At 43.6% G+C, this 26,706-nt stretch overlaps 1 protein-coding gene across 1 annotated transcript; it reads left to right on the forward strand.

Annotated features, from left to right (window-relative positions):
• The first annotated feature begins 1,979 nt into the window (after nt 1-1,979).
• On the forward strand, nt 1,980-26,404 carry rnf130 (ring finger protein 130). Its single transcript, XM_033627612.2, has 8 exons — nt 1,980-2,935; nt 8,993-9,184; nt 12,813-13,063; nt 16,676-16,747; nt 18,044-18,126; nt 19,237-19,333; nt 19,436-19,622; nt 22,266-26,404. Exons 1-8 carry the CDS (start codon nt 2,671-2,673, stop codon nt 22,376-22,378), a joined length of 1,260 nt encoding a protein of 419 aa, XP_033483503.1. The 5' UTR covers nt 1,980-2,670; the 3' UTR covers nt 22,379-26,404.
• Nucleotides 26,405-26,706: the final 302 nt, after the last annotated feature.

The raw sequence follows: 26,706 nt of genomic DNA on the forward strand, positions 1-26,706 counted from the left end.
TGTCAGTCCTGACCCATCATCATCATCATCATCATTGCCCCCCACTGACCTTCATCACTGCTCATCATCACCAATCTGTAACGTCTACATATTCAAACATATGTCATTCCTGCTGCGTCACTTTAACACGTCTCCCTCAAACTCAGCCTGTCAATCAAAATAATTACCTCCTTTTATTTATCATTTATTATTATTATTATTGTTTTCATTATTTTTCCAGAGACTGTCGTCTGTGTTTGAATGTAAAAGGATGAACAAAGTGTTTTTGTATAGTTAAACTCTTCAGTGGAGTGTTATCATCTATAGACGTACACATTAAATCCCCTGTGTTGATTTTAGTATTCAGTTCAAACTTCAAACTCACAGATCATCACACGGTCAGACTCCCCTGATGTACCTGAACCTCTTCACCTGTGTTCTTCAGCTCTCTTTGATCAGATACACTGAATCTGTTGTCAGTCCCTCACACTCATCTTCAGACCCGTGATGATCGAGTTTTTGAACTTTGGCCCCTTAGAATAGAATAAATCTTTATTGTCCACCAGACCTTCAGTCCAACACTGAAGGTACACAGCACTAAACAGTCAACAGCACCTTACAAACAGACAACAATTCTTAAGCACAGTAAAAACACAATAAAGCAAGTAAGATAAAATAAATAAGCAGTCGAGCAGTTCAAGTCCGTATCTGTGGAGTTGAGCTGATGGCATTTGGAATAAAGGACGTTTTAAAAACACTTGTGGCCAAAGAGATGCTGTAGCACCTCCCAGATTGTTCTGCTGACTCTGTGGGTTCTTTCAAAAGTCATCCAAAGACGCACCTGTTCAGACAGGTGTCTGCACCAGATCTCTATTATATTCATATTTTGTGTGTTGTTGTCATTGAGAAGTCTTCTTTGTGCCAGTAGTTTTGCTGGTTGTGCACCTTTAATTACGTGGCTCGTGTTGTCACTTTGTCCTGTTTTCTGTCTTGTTCATGTCCTTGTGAAGCTCCTTATGACCGACGTCTGCAACAAGAGATGTATAAATACATTCACTTACATACACAGTGGGTGTTTTGTCTGCATATATCTTTGAAAATAAAGACAGTGAAGTGTGTGACTTATTTTTGTTTTATTTTCATGTTTTGTTGTTTTTACGTTGTGTACGTGCTCTGATGAAATGTCCTGACTATAATAAGTGTGTCTGTTCCTGTTTAACATGTTTAAATGTGTGCTTTTGTAGTTTTCATTTACAGGTGAAAATGAACCAAGATGGCTGAACTGACACATTCAGAGAAATGTTTATTTATTCATTTATTATAAATGTTATTTCCAATAACAAAGACACATGATGACACACAGACAGGAGGGCAGGGGTGGGTACATGTTAATAACATATGAAATGATGAAACAGAGAGAAGATGTACGGGAGCTGCTGTGTGGAGCACAGAAAGTATTTCAGCCAGTGATATCTGTGGTTGTAGAAAGAGTGCAAACAAACTAGATGACGGTCAGTACAAGGACAAAAACACACAAAAGAAAAATCAGTAATTTTAGGTGGATGAATGAATGAATACAGTGGTAACTGTGCACGTGTGAGTGTTTCCACACATAAACAGAAAGGTTTATTAATGTGCACAGTCCCTGGGAGCACTTACTGTATCAAAAAGGAAATGCAATTTAAAAAATAGAATAAAATAAAAATGTTATAACAAAGAAATCAAAAAAATTTTGGCTACAAATTGATGACAGCAGCAGCAGAGAGGAAGCTCCACATCAGCTGCTAAAGATCATTATTATTATTATTATTATTGTTGTTGTTATTTTCTGTATTGTGATAATTGAGAGTTACAATAAGCAGACAGACGGACGGACGGACGGACGGGCGGGCGGTCGGTCGGTCTGTCTCTCGGCAGGTATCGCGACAGCTGATCCAAATCTCAGGTACCTAAACATGAAGGTAACGCACACGCGCCCTGTCTGCCGCCTCCCCGTGCCGTGGCTCTGCGCCTGCGCAGTGCGCCCCAAACTGAGAGACGGAGAGACGGGGCTCGAGCCTCCGCACCGTGACAACAACCAGCGGGAACAAAACCGGAATAAAACACCGACCAACAGCAGGATCCAACGGCCGTGAACCCTCCGAGCCCCACCGGACACTCACCGGGAGAACAGCGGCAGAGGAGGCAGGAGGAGAGCGGAGGCAGGCGGGGGTCCGCAGCCCGGGAGCCTGCCTGTCTGTCCGCCTGCAGACGGTAAGACAAAGCGGACTGAAGCAGCTGCGAGCGCCGCTTTTAAACGTCGTGTTAACACTGAGTCACGGTACCGGATTCACCGCGGCGCCTTAAAACGAGCCGTTATTCACCGGAGGTCTGAGAGTGACGTGTGTTTTTACACGCGGACGGTGTGAGGACGGAAGTCGTGAAGGTCCAGATGTTGGCCTGGTGATGATGCTCCATGTTCTGACAGACACACTGACACCACGGTCTGTCCTGTCCCCTTCAGCATGAACCAGGGCCTGTAGACACTGTGAGGACCCGCTGGAGACATCCGGGACATTTGATGTCCATAAACAGACTGGAGGACATTAATAAAACAAACAGGTGGACACTGCGGTCCTCACGAGGACAGGAAGTGGTTGTTTAAAGGAATTTCTTTTTGTTTCCTGACAGTTTGGATGTAACAGAGACACCATGTCCCTGAGGTGGACTCAGCTACCTGTCCCGGTGGTCCTGGTCCTGGTCCAGGTCCTGGTCCTCTGTCGCTCAGTGTTGGCGGCTCGCTCTGACAGAAACATGGTGTCAGAGGAGTACGTGGGCGCCACGGTGAACGCCACGGTGCTGGACGGACGAGGGAACACCATCCACATGATGAGCAGCGACGACGGGACGTATGGACAGAACTCACCGAAAGTGGACACCAGGGGTGTCGTCATCGCACCTGCACCACATCACGGAGGTACTGACATCACAACACACCTGACGTCACACACCTGAGGTCACAACACACCTGAGGTCACACACCTGAGGTCACAACACATCTGAGGTCACACACCTGTGGTCAGACACCTGTGGTCAGACCACACCTGAGGTCACAACTCACCCGAGATCACAACTCATCTGAGGTCACACACCTGAGGTCACAACTCACCCGAGATCACAACTCATCTGAGGTCACACACCTGAGGTCACAACTCACCTGAGGTCACACACCTGAGGTCACAACTCACCTGAGGCCACACACCTGAGGTCACACACCTGAAGTCACAACTCACCTGAGGTCACACACCTGAGATCACGACTCACCTGAGGTCACACACCTGAGGTCAGACCACATCTGAGGTCACAACTCACCTGAGGTCACACACCTGAGGTCACAAACCCGAAGTCAGAACTCACCTGAGGTCACACACCTGAGGTCACACACCTGAGGTCACACACCTGAGGTCACAAACCTGAGGTCACAACTCACTTGAGGTCACAACACACCTGAGGTCACAACACACCTGAGGTCACAACTCACCTGAGGTCACACACCTGAGGTCACAACTCACCTGAGGTCACACACCTGAGGTCACAAACCTGAGGTCATAACACACCTGAGGTCACAACACACCTGAGGTCACAACACACCTGAGGTCACAACTCACCTGAGGTCACACACCTGAGGTCACACACCTGAGGTCACAAACCTGAGGTCACAACACACCTGAGGTCACAACACACCTGAGGTCACAACTCACCTGAGGTCACTCACCTGAGGTCACAACTCACCTGAGGTCACACACCTGAGGTCACAACTCACCTGAGGCCACACACCTGAGGTCACACACCTGAAGTCACAACACACCTGAGCTCTGTGAAGCAGGATTGAGGGTCAGTCAGGTAACTTCAGTGTTTTCAGTCTTATGAAGTTTGTCCACTTTTTATGGTGACAAATCACCATGGTAACTAATGTTGAACAATTCACCTGCTCTGGAGCAACACCCTGTCAACACCTGACCTCTGACCAATCAGATCACTGAAATAAATGTATCCCAACATGGACAAAAGTCCTGAGAGACACAAAGAGTTTATGTCTTTATAGGTCAGTAGATTGTTTATGACACTAAACACATGATGATGATTTTATCTGTGTGTTAATATCTGATCTCTGACAGTGTGTCTGATTTTATACTGACTCCATCACTGCAGCTCAGAGTCACATGACACACCTGTGTGATCATCACTGCAGCTCAGAGTCACATGACACACCTGTGTGATCATCACTGCAGAAACAACCTCACTGTGAGTTTATGATTATAGATGCAACAGTTGAGTCAGACAGATCTCATCAGTCATTCATTACTCTTTCCCTCAGTATCACAAACACTCTGGTGTTACGTTAAAGAGTTTTATGTGACAGAATCAAAGGAGTTTCTTCATCATACAAACTGAGAAGCATAAAACACTCACTCTCTACTTAACGCTGCAGTAGGCCGTTTAATTTAGGTGTTATTGGGCAAAAATCACAAAATAACCTTTGATCATATTGTAATTTAAGCGTTCTGAGAGAAAACTGGTCTCCTGCTCCTCGTCTTGTTGTCAGGAGATTTTGTCCAATCACAGGTCATTTCAGACAGAGGGCGTTCCTATTGGCTGTTCTACATGAAGAGTTTCATAAATGGAGATAAAACGATAATAATAGTAATAACAGGAGCCAAAGGCTCACAGCTGTAGCTTCATCTTTATGTAGCTAACGTTAGCTAGAGCCTCGAACAGTGTGTCCTTCGCCTCACTCCCCGCCGCTACAGCCCGCCTCACCAGGAGGAGAGTGGGCAGCAGCTCCAGAGACTGACCTCCAGTCGGGGACACAGTGCAGTCAGGACAAACCCCAGCTCAGGGGGCAGACAGCGACCAGCAGAGCCAGAGAGCCGCCGTTTAAGACGTCTCCATGTGTGAGTTCCAGAGCTGCAATTTTATGTTGTACAGACATAGATTGCTAAATATATTTTTAGGAATGTTATTGGGAAAATAATGTTAGCCATGTAGCAACCTTTTCCACCAACTAGTGAACTAGCATGCTAGCTACAAAGCTAGTGAAGCTTGCTAGCTAACGCTGTCTGCTTAGGATAGAGGAGCAGGAGGAGGGGGGTTCAGATTCTGCTGTGACCTCTCACACTTTAAAGTCATTTATAATAAAACCGAAACATGTTTTAAGTTCTGGCCCTTTTTTAAAATTCAGATTTTTTTTCTGGTGTTTCTACATCGTCTGATTCTGTCTGACAGCCTGTCGTTTACATTTCACTCTGATGTTCTCCACGCTGTTTGGAGACGAATTGAGGTGAGTCTGAAACCACGACCCCCGACAGTGAACTGCTTCACCTTAGTAATGTTTGTGCTGCATGTTTGAGGATCTAGAGGATTAACTTTGTTGACGATGACATCACTGGCTCTGCTGTTTACACAAGTTCTTCCTGGTTCTGTCAGCGATCCGTCACGTCTACACGCCTTCGGCTTCACATAATTCAAACCTGTCTGTGTGTGACCCCTACCATCAGGGTTGGGTACTGAAGTCACCATACATTTAAGAGTAATGACCAAATTACGTCTGAACTACAGAGAACCGACTGGCGGTGCCAAATACGGCTGTGGAATTAATCGTCTGGTGATCGCGATTATGATTTTCAGGTCAAACGATTTCAAAATCAGTGAAATCGAGAGTAAACTATTTTTGGTCACAGATGCCTGGAGATTTTATTTTGTCTTCTACGGAAGCCGTGCACGCACAATACCGCCCCCTCCCCTCCTCTGTTCACTCCACGAGCCAGTCTAGTAGGTGAACTACGAATAATGCGAGGGGCAGGTGATCGCTGAAGATTTCAAAAACAGTGTGCGGAAAATGGCAGAGGAAGAGCGAGAGAGGTTGGTCTGTGTTTGTGTGTGTGTGTGTGTGTGTGTGTGTGTGTGCGCGTGTGCGTGCATGCATCGGGGCCAAACTCTGCCATGCTCGATACAGAGAGCAGAGATGAATTGTAAACTTGCGACCATGTAGAGACAGAAATGACATGCCGTCATGTAAATAATATAAGTCATCATGTGTGCTGCACAATCGTTTGCATAATCATGATTTCAATTTTGACCAAAATAATCGTAATTATGATTTTTTTCCAAATTCAAGCAGCCCTAGCACCAAATTTTGGTACCTGAGAGTTCACCTGTGTGACAACACCTGGCTTAGACTGTCACTGCAGCTTAACTGGTCTGTTTTCTTTTATAATTTAGAGATAGCCTCGTATCACTGCTGTTTATGAAAGGGATGCAACATAAGAGACACACACACACACACACACACACACACAGATGCTCTTTATGTGATAAGTAAATAATTGCTTGTTGACTGCAGTTTGTTTAAAGAAATAGATTTTGATTATTATGAAGAAGAAATACTTTATTAATCTCAGAGGGGAAATTAAATTCTTTCCTTCTGTTGCCATACACACACAAGCCTGAAATACACACACACACAAACACATTAATCCAAGTTGTGAGTATTGTTTTAACAGGATAAATTGGTGTTGTGTCAGTATGTCGGGTGATGTAACTCTGTGATGCTCTGATGCTCTGTCTGTCAGAGTTAGATCAGATGAATGATTCATAGCTCACACATTACCTGAAGTCTCATCTTTATACAACTAATATTCAAACTGCTTTAAATAAAGAATTTGATCATACTCTACTCAAAAAAATGAAGGGAATATTTAATGGTCCCAGTCTGTCAGGATGTTAGGTAAACTTCAGAGAGGTCAGTCCAGTGATTGTGAATCAGTTTCAGCTGCTTTGGGTCAAATCAAAGAGACAACAGGAACAATGGAGAGACAAACAGGAAGTGGTTTTACATGTGGTGTCCACAGACAGTTGCTCTCTCCTCATCCTTCCTGACTGATTCTTCTCTAGTTTGGTCTTCTGCTAGTGTCCTTGGCACTACTGGTAGCATGAGGCGGGACCTGCAGCCCAGTCAGGTTGATACCAGACACCAGGAGGGTGGCATGAGGGCCCCACATCCTCTACTGGGACCTGTGCTCACAGCCCAGCACCGTGCAGCTCCATCATTCACCAGAGAACACCAGAACTGGCAGGTCCACCATTGGCGCCCCGTTCTCTTCACAGACGAGAGCAGGTTCACACTGAGCACATGTGACTCATCGGGAGCATGCCCAGACGTTGTCAAGAGGTCATACAGGCAGGCGTGGGCTGTGCACACGACTGAGTCAGAAGATGAGTTGATGTGATAAAATTCTCACACAATGGATCAGCCTGTGATTTAAATGTTTGACGCTGATTTTGAATCCAGCCCTCAGTGGGTTGATGGTTTTGGTTTCCACCGACAGTTGTTATGTCATTTGGCTCTCAGCTAACTAAACAATGTACATCAGTAAAGATTTTACACTTGAATAATTTGTTCATCAAGCTCTGATGTGGGATTTAGGTGTTCTCTTCATTTTTTTGAGCATTGTATTTCCTGATCTTTGCTGAGTAACAGTTTTGTGTGAAAGGAATTAAAGGCCTGTCCCAAATATAGGCCTGTTGAGTGCTGTAATTTAAGCAAATAATAGCCTGGGCTACTAATAGAAATTTTACGGTAAGTATGTAATTTAAAAAACACAATAAAAAAGAAAAGAAAACAGACCAGATACCTGTTCACCTATACTCACGCTTTACTGATCCAGGTGTGCTCTTAATTTGGCACAGATTGACAGTTTGGTTCTGAAGGTCAGAGTGTCTATAGTATATGTAATAGAATATATACTACAAGGGGAAACAATTAGCCTAGTCTAGCATAAAAACAAGAAACAAGGGGGAGTAGCTATCTTAGCTTAGCATAAAAACAAGAAAGACGGGGAAACAGTTATGCATATAGTAGTATATGCAGTAGTACTGTAGTAGTGGGACAGTGTGGTGTGGCTGAAGGTCAGAGTGGCTGTAAAATATGTAGTAGTATATGCAGTAGTACTGTAGTAGTGGGACAGTGTGGTGTGGCTGAAGGTCAGAGTGGCTGTAAAATATGTAGTAGTATATGCAGTAGTACTGTAGTAGTGGGACAGTGTGGTGTGGCTGAAGGTCAGAGTGGCTGTAGTATATGTAGTAGTATATGCAGTAGTACTGTAGTAGTGGGACACTGTGGTGTGGCTGAAGGTCAGAGTGGCTGTAGTATATGTAGTAGTATATGCAGTAGTACTGTAGTAGTGGGACACTGGTGTGGCTGAAGGTCAGAGTGGCTGTAGTATATGTAGTAGTTTATGCAGTAGTACTGTAGTAGTGGGACACTGTGGTGTGGCTGAAGGTCAGAGTGGCTGTAATATATGTAGTAGTTTATGCAGTAGTACTGTAGTAGTGGGACACTGCGGCGGGCTTGGAGGTGTCAGGTTACAGTCAGACTGCCCTCACAGAAGGACACTGCAGCTCTGACTTTCTGCACCAGCTGAGCTTTAATATCTGTTAGAACTGATCCTGACATCAATACATACTTAAATCATCCTGCAGAGGGACAGAACAACGGTTATATCCAATAACTAATACAGACTCAGTGATGATGAGGTGATCAGAAAATGACTGTGAGGATGCAACCTGATGATCAATAAGTCAGTCGGAGGGTCTTTTCACTCTTGGCCTCTTTCAGACCTCCAAATGAACTCCGAGTGATGAGTCAGCGTTTTGTGGATCTGTGTGAACACTCAGATCCTCTGGAACAAACTGTCCTCAGACAGGTTTCATTTTCTGTCCGTGTTGTGGTTCCTTTAACCTGTACACTGTGAACACAAAGATCTCCAGGTTCACTGCAACACCTGTGTTTTAACCCTGGAGATCACATGGCTCTGGGACGCTCCAAAAACAAACACACAGAAACATGTCTGCTGTTAACAGCAGCAGGAAGACAGTGATGATGATGGTGATGATGGCAGTAGAGGATGTTGTTGTGTTTTATCAGTGAAGTGGTAACTAGAGCAGTAACCATTCTAACGCTGTGTCTCCTCAGTGGTGGACCGGCAGGGCTGCGACCCCAACACTCGTTTCCTGGTCCCTCCCAGGAACGTCCACTGGGTGGCGCTGCTGCAGAGAGGAAACTGCACCTTTAAAGAGAAGATCCTGAAGGCGGCAGCCTACAACGCCACGGCGGTCCTCATCTACAACAACTCCACCAATAAGACGGTGAAGATGGGACATGAAGGTCAGAGTCCAAATGCCACAGTTTATCTTAGCTTAGCATAACAAGGGGAAACAGTTGGCTTAGCCTAGCATAAAGACTGGAAATGGGGAAACAGCTATTTTCGATTAGCGTAAATACTAGAATCAGGGGAAACAACAGTTAGCTTAGTCTAGCATAAAAACAAGAAAGAAGGGGAAACAGTTAGCTTAGCTCAGCATAAAGACTGGAAACAAGAGGAGCCACTACCTTATCTTAGCATAGAAAAGGGGAAACAGCTATCTTAGCTTAGCATAAGAACTGGAAACAAGGGGAAACAGTTAGCTTAGCTTAGCATAAGAATGGAAACAAGGGGAAACAGCTATCTTAGCTTAGCGTAAGAACTGGAAACAAGGGGAAACAGCTATCTTAGCTTAGCATAAGAACTGGAAACAAGGGGAAACTGTTAGCTTAGCTTAGCATAAGAACTGGAAACAAGGGGAAACAGCTATCTTAGCTTAGCGTAAGAACTGGAAACAAGGGGAAACAGCTATCTTAGCTTAGCGTAAGAACTGGAAACAAGGGGAAACAGCTATCTTAGCTTAGCATAAGAACTGGAAACAAGGGGAAACTGTTAGCTTAGCTTAGCATAAGGACTGGAAACAAGGGAAAACAGTTAGCTTGCAATGTGGAAATATTCCTTTAAGTTGTGATTGAGAGGAGGAGGAGGAGGAGGAGGAGGACAGTGTGAGGAGTGACTTCCTGAGGATCGATGCCGAGGTCTAAATATAGACTGGAATGTGTCATTAATTGATGAGGTCACTGTGACCTCACACTGTGTGTCTGTGTGTGTGTGTGTGTGTGTGTGTGTGTGTTATGGTCCTGGTGCTGAATGTCAGAGAGCACAAACAGAAACAATCTGATCTGCTGAGAAAAAAATAATCATTATTATAAACTTGATTTCTGAACCAAACAAAAACAATTTGAAAACGTAAATATTAAAATACATTAAAACAACATGCACAGTAAAATGTGTAGTAGTGTCACACTGCAGTACAGTGTAGTACTGTTATACTGCAGTACATTGTAGTACTGTTACACTGCGGTACAGTGCAGTAGTGTCACACTGCAATACAGTGCAGTGTAGTACTGTTACACTGCAGTACAGTGCAGTAGTGTCACACTGCAATACAGTGCAGTAGTGTCACTGCAGTACAGTGCAGTATTGTTATACTGCGGTACAGTGCAGTAGTATCACACTGCAATACAGTGTAGTACTGTTAAACTGCGGTACAGTGCAGTAGTGTCACACTGCAGTGCAGTGCAGTAGTGTCACACTGCAATACAGTGTAGTACTGTTATACTGCGGTACAGTGCAGTAGTGTCACACTGCAATACAGTACAGTGCAGTAGTGTCACACTGCAATACAGTGTAGTACTGTTATACTGCGGTACAGTGCAGTAGTGTCACTGCAATACAGTGTAGTACTGTTATACTGCGGTACAGTGCAGTAGTGTCACTGCAATACAGTGTAGTGCTGTTATACTGCAGTACATTGTAGTACTGTTACACTGCGGTACAGTGCAGTAGTGTCACACTGCAATGCAGTGCAGTAGTGCCACACTAGTACAGTGTAGTACTGTTACACTGCAGTACAGTGCAGTAGTGTCACACTGCAATACAGTGTAGTACTGTTAAACTGCGGTACAGTGCAGTAGTGTCACACTGCAATACAGTGCAGTAGTGTCACTGCAGTACAGTGCAGTATTGTTATACTGCGGTACAGTGCAGTAGTATCACACTGCAATACAGTGTAGTACTGTTAAACTGCGGTACAGTGCAGTAGTGTCACACTGCAGTGCAGTGCAGTAGTGTCACACTGCAATACAGTGTAGTACTGTTATACTGCGGTACAGTGCAGTAGTGTCACACTGCAATACAGTACAGTGCAGTAGTGTCACACTGCAATACAGTGTAGTACTGTTATACTGCGGTACAGTGCAGTAGTGTCACTGCAATACAGTGTAGTACTGTTATACTGCGGTACAGTGCAGTAGTGTCACTGCAATACAGTGTAGTGCTGTTATACTGCAGTACATTGTAGTACTGTTACACTGCGGTACAGTGCAGTAGTGTCACACTGCAATGCAGTGCAGTAGTGCCACACTAGTACAGTGTAGTACTGTTACACTGCAGTACAGTGCAGTAGTGTCACACTGCAATACAGTGCAGTAGTGTCACTGCAGTACAGTGCAATATTGTTATACTGCGGTACAGTGCAGTAGTGTCACACTGCAATACAGTGCAGTGCAGTAGTGTCACACTGCAATACAGTGTAGTACTGTTATACTGCGGTACAGTGCAGTAGTGTCACACTGCAATACAGTGTAGTATTGTGACACTGCGGTACAGTGTAGTACTGTTAGACTGCAGTACAGTACAGTAGTGTCACACTGCAATACAGTGTAGTACTGTTATACTGCGGTACAGTGCAGTAGTGTCACAATGCAGTACAGTGTAGTACTGTTACACTGCAGTACAGTGTAGTAGTGTTATACTGCAGTACAGTGCAGTACTGTTATACTGCAGTACAGTGAAGTACTGTTACACTGCAGTACAGTGTAGTACTGTTATACTGCAGTACAGTGCAGTAGTGTCACAATGCAGTACAGTGTAGTAGTGTTATACTGCAGTACAGTGTAGTACTGTTACACTGCAGTACAGTGCAGTACTGTTACACTGCGGTACAGTGCAGTAGTGTCACAATGCAGTACAGTGTAGTAGTGTTATCTTGCAGTACAGTGTAGTACTGTTACACTGCAGTACAGTACAGTAGTGTCACTGCAGTACAGTGTAGTAGGGTCACACTGCAATACAGTGTAGTACTGTAGTACAGTGTAGTACGGTTATACTGCAGTACAGTGCAGTAGTGTTATACTGCAGTACAGTGTATTAGTGTCACACTGCAGTACAGTGTTGTACTGTTATACTGCAGTATGGTATAGTACTGTTATACTACAGTACAGTGTAGAAGGGTCACACTGCAGTTCAGTGCAGTACTGTAATACTGCAGTACAATGTAGTAGTGTCACACTGCAGTACAGTGTAGTAGTGTTATACTGCAGTACGGTATAGTACTGTTATACTTCAGTACAGTGTAGAAGGGTCACACTGCAGTACAGTGTAGTAGTGTTATACTGCAGTACAGTGTATTAGTGTCACACTGCAATACAGTGTAGTACTGTTATACTGCAGTACAGTGTAGTATGGTTATACTGCAGTATAGTGTATTAGTGTCACACTGCAATACAGTGTAGTACTGTTATACTGCAATACAGTGTAGTACTGTTATACTGCAGTACAGTGTAGTATGGTTATACTGCAGTACAGTGTATTAGTGTCACACTGCAATACAGTGTAGTACTGTTATACTGCAATACAGTGTAGTACTGTTATACTGCAGTACAGTGTAGTATGGTTATACTGCAGTACAGTGCAGTAGTGTTATAGTGCAGTACAGTACAGTAGTGTCACACTGTAGTACAGTGTAGTACTGTCATACTGCAGTACAGTGTAGTAGTGTTATACTGCAGTACAGTGTAGTAGGGTCACACTGCAATACAGTGTAGTAACCTGTCCTGACTCTACTTGTCCCTGGTTCTGTACATTCAGGTACCGGTGACACGGTGGCGGTGATGATTACAGAGGCGTACGGTAAAGAGATCCTGGCTCACCTAGAGAGGAACCTGACCGTCCTGGTCTCAGTGGTGGTCGGCCAACGTGGTTCTGCCAAAAACATCAACCGAGGCTCGTTGGTCTTTGTCTCCATCTCCTTCATCGTCCTCATGATCATCTCGTCTGCCTGGCTCATCTTCTACTTCATCCAGAAGATCCGCTACACCAGCGCCCGTGACCGCAGCCAGGTGATATGCTAACACACCGCTAACATGCTAATTTAAAGGTAACAAGCTAAAGCACCGCTTACAAACTAACAGGCTAACACACCGCTAATATGCTAATACAAAACTAACACGTTAACACACCACTAAAATGCTAATGTAAAGTTAACAAGCTGACACACAGATAACGTACAGCTAATAAGCAAACATATAGCTAACAGTCTAACACACTGCTGACAGGCTAACACACTGCTAACACGCTAACTGACTAACACACTGCAAACAGACTAACACACTGCTAACTGGCTAACACACCGCTGACAGGCTAACTGACTAACACACTGCTAACACACTAACACACTAACTGGCTAACATACTGCTAACAGATTAACATACTGCTAACAGACTAACACACTGCTAACAGACTAACACACTTTTAACACACTAACTGGCTAACACACTGCTAACAGACTAATACACTGCTAACACACTAACACACTGCTAACTGACTAACACATTGCTAACAGACTAACACACTGCTAACAGACTAACACACTGCTAACAGATTAATATACTGCTAACAGACTAACACACAGCTAACAGATTAACATACTACTAACAGATTAACACACTGCTTACAGACTAGCAGGCTAACACGCAGCTAACATAGAGCTAATATGTTAACACACAGCTAACAGGCTTACACTCAGCTAACAGGTTATCACACCGCTAATATAGCACTAATATGCTAACATACAGCTAAGAGGCTTACACACAGCTAACACGCAGCTAATAGGCTAACTCCACTCTTCTCATCCCCCCTTATACACCTCTCCTCCTCCTCTTCCTCTCATCCTCCCATCCCCCTCTCCTCCTCTTCCTCCTCCTCTCGTTGTGCAGATGAACATTAATATTTAATGAGGTGAATCTCTGCTGAAAGTTTAATGGAGCAGTGGGTAGTCACCCCCCACTGTAATATAACCTTCCTCTCAGGACTCTGTCTCCCTCCTCCTCATCCTCCTCCTCCCCCCTCTCTCCATCTGCTGCAGAACAACCTTCACTTCACCTCATCAGCATCTGCTGACCCTGAAGTACTGTTGACAGTACTGTAGTACACACGCCTCACAGACAGTAGTACTGTTGACAGTACTGTAGTACACATGCCTCACAGACAGTAGTACTGTTGACAGTACACACGCCTCACAGACAGTAGTACTGTTGACAGTACTGTAGTACACACGCCTCACAGACAGTAGCACTGTTGACAGTACACACGCCTCACAGACAGTAGTACTGTTGACAGTACTGTAGTACACACGCCTCACAGACAGTAGCACTGTTGACAGTACACACGCCTCACAGACAGTAGTACTGTTGACAGTACTGTAGTACACACGCCTCACAGACAGTAGCACTGTTGACAGTACACACGCCTCACAGACAGTAGTACTGTTGACAGTACTGTAGTACACACGCCTCACAGACAGTAGTACTGTTGACAGTACTGTAGTACACACGCCTCACAGACAGTAGTACTGTTGACAGTACACACGCCTCACAGACAGTAGTACTGTTGACAGTACTGTAGTACACATGCCTCACAGACAGTAGTACTGTTGACAGTACTGTAGTACACACGCCTCACAGACAGTAGTACTGTTGACAGTACTGTAGTACACACGCCTCACAGACAGTAGTACTGTTGACAGTACACACGCCTCACAGACAGTAGTACTGTTGACAGTACTGTAGTACACATGCCTCACAGACAGTAGTACTGTTGACAGTACTGTAGTACACACGCCTCACAGACAGTAGTACTGTTGACAGTACTGTAGTACACACGCCTCACAGACAGTAGTACTGTTGACAGTACTGTAGTACACCCGCCTCACAGACAGTAGTACTGTTGACAGTATACATACCTCACAGATAGTAGTACTGTTGACAGTACTGTAGTACACATGCCTCACAGACAGTGATACTGTTGACAGTACTGTAGTACACACGCCTCACAGACAGTAGTACTGTTGACAGTATACATACCTCACAGATAGTAGTACTGTTGACAGTACTGTAGTACACATGCCTCACAGACAGTGATACTGTTGACAGTACTGTAGTACACACGCCTCACAGACAGTAGTACTGTTTACAGTATACATACCTCACAGACAGTAGTACTGTTGACAGTACTGTAGTACACATGCCTCACAGACAGTAGTACTGTTGACAGTACTGTAGTACACGCGCCTCACAGACAGTAGTACTGTTGACAGTACTGTAGTACACACGCCTCACAGACAGTAGTACTGTTGACAGTACTGTAGTACACGCGCCTCACAGACAGTAGTACTGTTGACAGTATACATATCTCACAGATAGTAGTACTGTTGACAGTACTGTAGTACACACGCCTCACAGACAGTAGTACTGTTTACAGTATACATACCTCACAGATAGTAGTACTGTTGACAGTACTGTAGTACACACGCCTCACAGACAGTAGTACTGTTTACAGTATACATACCTCACAGATAGTAGTACTGTTGACAGTACTGTAGTACACATGCCTCACAGACAGTGATACTGTTGACAGTACTGTAGTACACATGCCTCACAGACAGTAGTACTGTTGACAGTACTGTAGTACACACGCCTCACAGACAGTAGTACTGTTTACAGTATACATACCTCACAGATAGTAGTACTGTTGACAGTACTGTAGTACACACGCCTCACAGACAGTAGTACTGTTTACAGTATACATATCTCACAGATAGTAGTACTGTTGACAGTACTGTAGTACACATGCCTCACAGACAGTGATACTGTTGACAGTACTGTAGTACACATGCCTCACAGACAGTAGTACTGTTGACAGTACTGTAGTACACACGCCTCACAGACAGTAGTACTGTTGACAGTATACATATCTCACAGACAGTAGTACTGTTGACAGTACTGTAGTACACATGCCTCACAGACAGTAGTACTGTTGACAGTATACATATCTCACAGACAGTAGTACTGTTGACAGTACTGTAGTACACACGCCTCACAGACAGTAGTACTGTTGACAGTACTGTAGTACACACGCCTCACAGACAGTAGTACTGTTGACAGTATACATATCTCACAGACAGTAGTACTGTTGACAGTACTGTAGTACACATGCCTCACAGACAGTGATACTGTTGACAGTACTGTAGTACACACGCCTCACAGACAGTAGTACTGTTGACAGTACTGTAGTACACACGCCTCACAGACAGTAGTACTGTTGACAGTATACATATCTCACAGACAGTAGTACTGTTGACAGTACTGTAGTACACATGCCTCACAGACAGTAGTACTGTTGACAGTATACATATCTCACAGACAGTAGTACTGTTGACAGTACTGTAGTACACATGCCTCACAGACAGTAGTACTGTTGACAGTATACATACCTCACAGATAGTAGTACTGTTGACAGTACTGTAGTACACATGCCTCACACACAGTAATACTGTTGACAGTACTGTAGTACACACGCCTCACAGACAGTAGTACTGTTGACAGTACTGTCACATATGTGTTCATGTGTCCACTTCCTGTTTGACCTGTAGTAACTTCCTCTCTGTCCCTCAGCGTCGTCTTGGTGATGCAGCAAAGAAAGCCATCGGGAAGCTGACCACGAGGACGGTGAAGAAAGGAGACAAGGTAAAGACGTCTTTAACGTCTAGTTAATGTTGACCTCCAGATGACACTTAGACTTAGAAGACCTTTAATGTTCCCGGGGGGCAATTTTGTTTACAGCACAATACGTAAAACACATACATCTACTCTGTAGATACGATGACACACATAGATTACACAGACATATCATACATAAATTACACATATACACACAGAATAACTCTCTTGGTCTTTGATATATTTAACTGTAAATGTGACGCCTCACACCAGCTCACAAAACAGGTCCATGCCCAATTTCATCCTGGTTCAGTGAGCTAACTACGGCAGTATCATCTGCAAATTTAATATATGACTCCCAGGGTGACTTTTTTTCTTTTTTCATCTTTCTAGCATGTAGCTAGCTAACGCTGTCTGCTTATTATCTTCTTGATCATAACAGAATACATAAACTTTCACCACTGATAAGGACGCCACAAGAACACATGTTCAGATTATCAAACAGAAGGTGGATCATCGGTGTTTGTTTCTGCCCACCAGTGTTTGATAATGTAGCTAGCGTGCTAATGTTAGCGAGCCTTTATTTTCCCAGGATGGTGTGTGGGTGCAGACAGAACCAAACTAAACTGACTTTATACAACTGAAAGAAAGAACATGTGTTCTTGTGGTGTCCTTTGTAAAATGATCAGAGGTGACAGTTTCTATATTCTGACAGAATCAAGCAAACAGTGTTCTGTAGCTAACGTGCTAGCTAGTTAAAAAGTTGATTGCCTCCACATTAAATTATGTTCTATAGAAATGTCTCCACAGGTATTAATCAGGACAATGAGACAAATTCATGTTTGACAAACAAGAGTTTTTACAGTTCCTCATGAATTATTTTCCAGCACATCAGTGATTCAGTTCCTGTCAGTGTAACACACACTCCTCTACTGAGCGTCCAGCAAAGATTAGACACTAAATATTCACATTATAATTAACTGGAGACTAAACTTTATTTTTCTGCTACATGTTGAACATAAACCCATGAATGTAAAAATGTCTCACTGCAGATGGTTGAGAAATATAAATGTTATAAAGCTTTTTATCCTGAAAAACTGCTGCTCCTGTCTCCTGTCTTTCCGTCTCCAAAATGGCGGCACCACTGACGTATGATCCAGCAGCCAATGAGGCGTCTATATTTCATATAGAAGCTGAAAACTACCAGTTGTGACCAGAAAACAACAGGTTTTAATTTGTGAAGTTTCGATGTCACGTTAACATATTCATGTTTGTGTGTATGTATGTGTGTGTGTGTGTGTGTGTTTGTTTGTTTGTTTGCAGGAAACTGATCCAGATTTTAACCACTGTGCGGTGTGTATCGAAGCGTACCAGCTGAACGATGTGGTCCGCATCCTGCCCTGCAAGTGAGTCTGAACACACTCATACGTTAATGACGCACTGGACTCTATCACCAGTCAGCCCAGTATCACCAGTCAGACCAGTATCAGTCAGCCCAGTATCACCAGTCAGACCAGTATCAGTCAGCCCAGTATCACCAGTCAGACCAGTATCAGTCAGACCAGTATCAGTCAGACAAGTATCACCAGTCAGCCCAGTATCAGTCAGACCAGTATCAGTCATCCCAGTATCACCAGTCAGACCAGTATCAGTCAGACCAGTATCACCAGTCAGCCCAGTATCAGTCAGACCAGTATCAGTCATCCCAGTATCACCAGTCAGACCAGTATCAGTCAGACCAGTATCACCAGTCAGACCAGTATCAGTCAGCCCAGTATCACCAGTCAGCCCAGTATCAGTCAGCCCAGTATCACCAGTCAGACCAGTATCAGTCAGCCCAGTATCACCAGTCAGACCAGTATCAGTCAGCCCAGGATCAGTCAGACCAGTATCAGTCAGCCCAGTATCAGTCAGCCAAGTATCACCAGTCAGCCCAGTATCACCAGTCAGCCCAGTATCACCAGTCAGCCCAGTATCAGTCAGCCCAGGATCAGTCAGACCAGTATCAGTCAGCCAAGTATCACCAGTCAGCCCAGTATCACCAGTCAGACCAGTATCAGTCAGACCAGTATCAGTCAGACAAGTATCACCAGTCAGCCCAGTATCAGTCAGACCAGTATCAGTCATCCCAGTATCATCAGTCAAACCAGTATTAGTCAGACCAGTATCAGTCAGACCAGTATCACCAGTCAGACCAGTATCAGTCAGCCCAGTATCACCAGTCAGCCCAGTATCAGTCAGCCCAGTATCACCAGTCAGACCAGTATCAGTCAGCCCAGTATCACCAGTCAGACCAGTATCAGTCAGCCCAGTATCACCAGTCAGACCAGTATCAGTCAGACCAGTATCACCAGTCAGACCAGGATCAGTCAGACCAGTATCAGTCAGCCCAGTATCACCAGTCAGCCCAGTATCAGTCAGTATAAAACATCATGTACTGGTCCTGGATCAGATCTGTGTTCTGATGCTCTGATATTTATGTGTGTGTGTGTGTGTGTGTGTGTGTGTGTTTCCAGACATGTCTTCCATAAGGTGTGTGTGGACCCGTGGCTGAACGAGCACTGCACCTGTCCCATGTGTAAACTCAACATCCTGAAGGCTCTGGGCATCATGGTGAGTCATCGATGACATCATTAACACACACACACACACACACACACACACACGTACACACCACGTGTGTCTCTAACACCTGTCCCCTGTCTCCGTCCTCAGACCAGTCTCCCCTGTGTGGACAGCGTGGTGTTGGACGTGGAGCGTCTGGGCGTCAGTCAGGCGTCCAGCAGCCAGAGAGCAACGCTGGGTGACAGCAACCAGCCGTCCATCAGCCTGGAGCCACTCAGCCCCCCCCACCCTGAGGCCACGCCCAGAACCCCTGCTGACATCACCATCGCTGTGACCAGTAAGAAAGCAGCAGGACATGATGGCACGGCACCATAAACACAAGACACAGGGCAACTTTACAATCAGATGGCAACTTTATAATCACAGAGCAACTTTACAATCACAGGGCAACTTTATAATCACGAAGCAACTTTATAATCACAGGGAAACTTTATGATCACAGGGAAACTTTATAATCACAGGGAAACTTTACAGTCACAGGGCAACTTTGCAATCACAGAGCAACTGAACTCTGATACTGGTGCCAACACATAACTGTAGGTGCAACTAAACTTTACATTCAGCCTAAAGCAAATTAACACTGTGATAGCCTTACACTTTTATAGAGCAACTTTACACTGTTGTAGAGCAACTTGACACTATAAATACTGTCATAGAGCAACTTTACACAATTAGTACTGTCATAGAGCAACTTTACACTATTAATACGGTCATAGAGCAAATTGACACTGTTAATACCGTCATAGAACAACTTTACACTGTCATAGAGCAACTTCACACTATTAATACAGTCATAAAGCAACTTCACACCATTAATACCATCATAGAGCAACTACACACTATTAATACTGTCATAGAGCAATTTTACACTATTAATACTGTCATAGAGCAACTTGACATTATTAATACTGTCACAGAGCAATTTTACACTATTAATACCATCATAGAGCAATTTTACACTATTAATACCGTCACGGAGCAACTTGACACTATAAATACTGTCATAGAGCAATTTTACAGTATTAATACCATCATAGAGCAACTTTACACTATTAATACCGTCACTGAGCAAATTGACACTATTAATACTGTCACAGAGCAATTTTACACTATTAATACTGTCACATAGCAACTTCACACTATTAATACTGTCATAGAGCAACTTGACACTATTGATACCGTCATAGAGCAACTTGACACTATTAATACAGTCATAGAGCAACTTGACACTATTAATACTGTCATAGAGCAACTTGACACTATTAATACTGTCATAGAGCAATTTGACACTATTAATACTGTCATAGAGCAACTTCACACTATTAATACTGTCATAGAGCAATTTTACACCATTAATACTGTCATAGAGCAACTTCACACTATTAATACTGTCATAGAGCAACTTGACATTATTAATACTGTCACAGAGCAATTTTACACTATTAATACCATCATAGAGCAATTTTACACTATTAATACCGTCACGGAGCAACTTGACACTATAAATACTGTCATAGAGCAATTTTACACTATTAATACCATCATAGAGCAACTTTACACTATTAATACCGTCACTGAGCAAATTGACACTATTAATACTGTCACAGAGCAATTTTACACTATTAATACTGTCACATAGCAACTTCACACTATTAATACTGTCATAGAGCAACTTGACACTATTGATACCGTCATAGAGCAACTTGACACTATTAATACAGTCATAGAGCAACTTGACACTATTAATACTGTCATAGAGCAACTTGACACTATTAATACTCTCATAGAGCAACTTGACACTATTAATACTGTCATAGAGCAACTTGACACTATTAATACTCTCATAGAGCAACTTGACACTGTCAGAAAGCAGCTCTACACTACTGCACTGATCATGTCTGTAAACATACAGGTTATATTAATGGACTGAATTAATAAGGTGTATTGATTAAACTACAGGGAGCATTGATTTGATTAGTTTTAATGTGAAATGTCGAATCAGCCACAAGGTTGCTCTGCTGTGTGACGTTGCCTTTGGTTCAGTTAGGTCTTTATTTTAATCATATTTAAACAGATTGTAGGTGTTCTTCACACAGGATTTTCACGTCGGACGACCTCAGAGTCACACAGACACAAATATGAAACAGGAGCAGCTGTTGAGAAACATTGAACGCTGCTCACACAGATAACGACCCTGAGCTCAGCCTCTGAGGTCACTGCAGCAGATTCTCTCCATTATATTAGTAACACTGTGCTGCGGACATGTTGCTGCAGACATGTTGCTGCAGACGTGTCATGCCATGTCTGTGCCTCAGGTATTTCAGCCGTGTGTCAGAAAACCAACTTCACACTGTCATGGAGCAGAAGAGATCTGGTAGATCTATGATAACTGTGATAGAGCTTAATAAAACTCAGTTTCAGACGACCACAGAACAAGAGGATGATTTAATCAAAGATGATCCTGGTCGCTGTGTCGGGCAGAAATGAATCCAGGTTATATCGTCCTTTCCTTCAGTGTCTGTTGGTTTTGCTGCAGTGTCTCAAATTGTCCACTAGACGGAGCCAGTGACATCATAAACACACACCTGATGATGTCATCAGATCAGTCTTATAGATCCTCAGTGTGAGCTGAAACTCTGAAAGTCTGCATCATAGATTTAATTTATTTTAATAGTGATGTTGGTGTTGATCCAGCTGATGATCTGAGGGCAGAACAAACACAACTTCCTGTCTGCTGCTGTCTGTTAATAAATTATTGAATATTGACAAATGTGGCGTAGTTTGATTCTAACAGTATTGTTTTATAACCACATATATTTGTACATGTATGTAATATATTTACATGACTCATACGGCGCACATTGTCGTGTAAGTCTTTTTCGTTCTGACGTGGATGTTGATTGTTTTTCTGTGTCGTCAGGCGGCGGTCACTTCTTCAACAGGAACTCGATGTCTCCTCGCAGCGTCGTCTGTGAGATGGAGCTGCCGGACATTCAGGCCTCGCTCGACCTCTACGACGACAACAAGTCCTGAGGCTCATTGTCATGGTTACGACCTCACTGCCTCCACCTCCACCTGCTGATGGACGGACAACCCAATAAGGAAGCAGGATGTGTTTGGTGTTTCCTGTAGGGTGGGTGGATGGTCAGGGGGTCTGAAAATGGAAAAATGTGGACGAACTTTGAAAAATCATTTAATCCATCAGACTTTCTTCAGCCTGGACTCAGTCTGGATCCTGGTCTCAGTTTAGACCCCGTAACTCAACATGTTTTTATTTTCCCCAGAAGAAGAAAAACTTTTGAGGAAACAGAGATGTTTTTTGTGTCACATTATTAGAAATTCTTTCTAAAACAAATATTCCTGAGATCTGTACTCCAGATCCAAATTCAACCAAGGAAGTAGAACCTGAACTAGGATCCTCTGATGGAACCAGGGGTAATGCCTTGGTTGAGTTTCTTGAAAAGTTCCTGTAAAGGTTTTGGAGTCCCCAGAGCACTCTTTTGTTCTTGGAAAAGGGTTCCTGGGGTAGGTCCTTTGTTTCTACAGAGGTTCCTGAACAGCTAAAAACATGTGTGGGTCCCGGCAAAACGTTGTAAATTTCTTAAACTTTTTTTTTTTTATAGGTTCTGAGTTCTCAAAAAGGTCCCTACGTTTCTGGAAAAGGTCCAGAGCTCCTTAGAAGGATCCTGGGTTCCTGAAAAAGGGCTCCTGGGTTCCTCTAAAAAGTTTGTGAATTCTTAAAGAGGTTTCTTGGTTCTGAAAATGCCCCGGAGTGCCTAAAACGGTTCTTTAAAAAGTTTCAGAGGCCCTTAAAGTTCCCAGGCTCTTGTAAAAAAGAGAGATCCTAAAGCATTTCTTGGGTTCCTGGAACAATTTTGTGAATTCCTAAAGATTTCCTGAACAGGTTCCCAGACTCCATAAAATGTTCCCTGAAGCATTTACTGGACACCAAATGCACTCTTGGAAAAGGTTTTGAGATCCCAAAAAGGCTCATGAGTGCCTAAGGAGTTCCTGGAAAGGTTCTTGGAATCCTGGAAGGGTTCTTGGGTTCCTGTAAATGATCCTGAGCTCTTAAAAGGGTTCGTAAAACATTTCTGAGGTGTTAAAAATGTTCTTGGGTTGTCAAAAAAATCTAGTTCCTACCAAGGATCCTGAAATGGTTCTCAAGGCTTTAAAAAGGTTCCTGTGCTCCTGGAAAACAGGTGAAAAGATTTTTATTTGAGACGATCCTGCCTGAACCTAAATGGACCTGGAAGTGCCAGGACTAGAACCATAACAGACCCAGAGAACATGAACCAAGAAAAGGTTCTCTGATGTTCTGCGTTAAGGCAGGACTCTGGACATTTGGGAATCTGTAACTTGACCCTCTGATTGGCTAACTGAAGATGACATCATCAACAGACTCTTGTGGACTCCAGTTAGTCTGACTGAAGACCTGGATCAGAATTCCTCAATAAACTGACTGAGCTTATTCTTCGTGCTCTTCATCAGACTGGAACCAGCACCAGAGGAAGACCTGGATCCGGATCATCTGTAGAAACTCTGGAGGAAACCGTCTTGTGAACTTTAACAGTGTTAAATCCCCTGTAGCAAAAAGAGACGTTAGATTTAAAGGAACAGTCCGATATTTCAGAAAATACTCCTGTTCTCTGTTTGAGCATCATGTGGGGATCCTCAGGGAGGCGTCCCGGGTCCTCTGTTCTTCTTATTAAAGGGACACTTCTACATGTATTAAACCCTCGTGTTCTCCAGACTCAGACGAGACGATGAGTAGCTTAGCTTAGCACAAATAGTGGAAGCAGGTGGAAACTGTTAGCTCCACCAAAAGAGAGAAAATTAACGTCCAACAACCTCCAGTCCATCTGAGTTTACCTTGTTAGCTAATGGGGCTAGTCAGCAGTTCGTCCTGTAGTCCGCTGGTCGGGTAAACAGTAGAGTCATCTGGAGTCTGCAGGTCTTTGAGCCAATCAGAAGAGAGTCGGAGGTGAGTCACTTCCTGTACTGCCAGAAACTGAAAAGCAGAAAACAAATAAGTTCACTTTGATTGTTGTTAAGTAATTTTTGCTCAATAATTAAGTTCTGTCCAGATGAAGCTCAAACTGTTGTGTAAAAGTTGGTGTAATACAACAGCTGGTCGGTGACACAAAACCACCACAGAAGAAGAAGAAGAAGAAGTGGTGATTCAGAGAGGTCCCCTTCAAAGAGTCTCTCAGTTCTGGTCTATATAGCCCCTTTTCCACCGCAGGAACTTTTATCAATTACCCGGAATTCTGAAAAACCTCTGCGCATTTCCACCGAAATTACCCGGTTAAAAAACTTTCCCTCAACCTCAAATTTACCCTGGAAAAAGTACCTAGTAGGGAGGTAGGACTTTTCAAATTACCCAGAATTCTTGAGGGGCGGGGCTGTTTGCTGAAGAACACTGATTGGTGGAACACACACTTGCAGCATTCCGCACTTCCTGGTACGGGCAGCCGCTGAAAACTTTATTTAATTTCTACAAGCATCAATTCGTTTCTGTTTTGATGCAGGATAGGCACTGACACCTGGTACTAAATTAGCCCCGGGGCTAAAATATTAAAGGTCATAGTGTCAGACATAACGTTAGTGTCGGTGGATGAGAGACGCGGAGCATATTGAATATCGCTGTCTACATTGGTGGATTGTTCCTAATGAGCTCTAATGACAGCTGTCTGTATGTAGACTAACTTAGTTTGACACTTATCTTAAAATACTTTACACTGAGCTGCTGGCTGAGACAAACAGCCCCAACTCTCTACACCAGCACGTAACCAGCCAATGAACTGGCGGAGCCAAATACATGCCGCATGCCGAATCATCTACGTCATCACGCTGATTTGAATAAATTTACTGGAACTTTAGGTGAGGTGGAAACAAACCATACACATTACCAGGAATTATTTTACCCAGGTAAATAAATCCCTGGGAATAAAAATTCCTGGAAATGTTGGTGGAAAAGGGGCTAATCTGGTACTTTCTTCTTGACCTGTGATCCAGGTGGCTCAGATCTTTAGAGATTCTCCTGGCTTTTTTTTTTTTTTTTTTTTTTTTCCCAGTGTCTGGTACAGACTGCTTTAGTGTCGACATCACAGTGACATCATGTTATCAGCTGGAGGTGCAGCTGCCTCTCCCCCACAGGGCTGTAGGCTCCATAGGAGTGTTAAAATGTGTTTGTCTTGTTGTGTTATTGGGAGCCAGAATAGAAGGAGTCATGGCTCAAAACCAGCCGCCACTGCCCGTCAACAAAAACAAAGACAACTATGGTTAAATGTGATAAGACCAAAGGACTGGACGCACACTTCACATCAGGCTTGAATGCAGAGTTAATTATGCTCATTAAACTTGACAAAGTGCTTCACAATTCAGCATCAAAAAGAAATATTAAGAGATAACGACAGTTCATCACTGATAAATAATTATTTTATCAGTGAAACATTCTTGTATCTGTAATTATAAGACTATTCCTAATATGTGTCCCTCAGCTCCACAGTTGTCACTCAGTCAGCTGTTCGTCAGCGTCGACCCTTTAACGTAAAGTTCATTTACAAAGAAGCCGTTCAGTCTTTAGATGAACGTGTTCAAATCTGCAGCAGGAAGTGACACGGCTGCTCCCTCTCTTCCTATTGGCTCACAGACCTCAGGTGTGACGTCAGCGGGTGGACCCACTGTGTGATGCTGCTAATGCGTCTCCTCTTGGTGTTTCTGTTTGAAAAGTGGCGGACTGCTCCTTTAAAGTGTATGAATAAATTAAACAGCTTCTGAATTACTCAGCGTGTAATAATCAGCTCCACGACGGGGCTCAGTATATAAACAGCATTATACAATCTATAACCTGATCGATCGATATTATCTCTGAAGTGACCTGAAGACATCCTGAAGGATTCGTCTGTCCTCGTCTGTCTGTCCTCGTCTCTGTGTCACATGGTACTGATGATGGTGGTGGTGGTGATGAAGAGGATGTGTGTGTGTGATGCTTTCAGTTCACTGTGTCTCTTACTGCCTCAGCATTAAAGTGTCATTAAAGTGTCATTATTGCCTTTAACGTGTGGCCGTCTGTCTTTATTTCTCCTCACAGGAAACAGTTTTAATACACACAGGAAGTAACTGAACATGTGACTAAAATACAAACGTAGCCTGTGAGGTAAATCAGAGAAAGTGAAGTGTTGTAATTTGTTCAGTCTCATTTTATTTTCATTCATTATGACTCTGTGAGTGATCGCTGTGGCCCGAGGCTGCACAAACATATGTCTGATTCTTGTGAGTACGATGTCTGAACGGCGCAGCCAATCAGGTGTCAGCAGCTCTTTAACATTTAGTCATGTAGACATGGTGAAGACGAG

This window comes from Epinephelus lanceolatus, chromosome 7 (assembly GCF_041903045.1).
Source record: "Epinephelus lanceolatus isolate andai-2023 chromosome 7, ASM4190304v1, whole genome shotgun sequence".
In the NCBI taxonomy this organism is placed as follows: Eukaryota; Metazoa; Chordata; class Actinopteri; order Perciformes; family Serranidae; genus Epinephelus; species Epinephelus lanceolatus.

Bases quoted from the DNA above. Each gene is read 5' to 3' on its own strand.
- rnf130 (XM_033627612.2), top strand. From the start codon at position 2,671: ATGTCCCTGAGGTGGACTCAGCTACCTGTCCCGGTGGTCCTGGTCCTG. The intron at 13,064-16,675 runs GTGATATGCTAA...TCTGTCCCTCAG, and splicing joins GCGCCCGTGACCGCAGCCAG to CGTCGTCTTGGTGATGCAGC. The intron at 19,623-22,265 runs GTAAGAAAGCAG...CTGTGTCGTCAG, and splicing joins CATCACCATCGCTGTGACCA to GCGGCGGTCACTTCTTCAAC.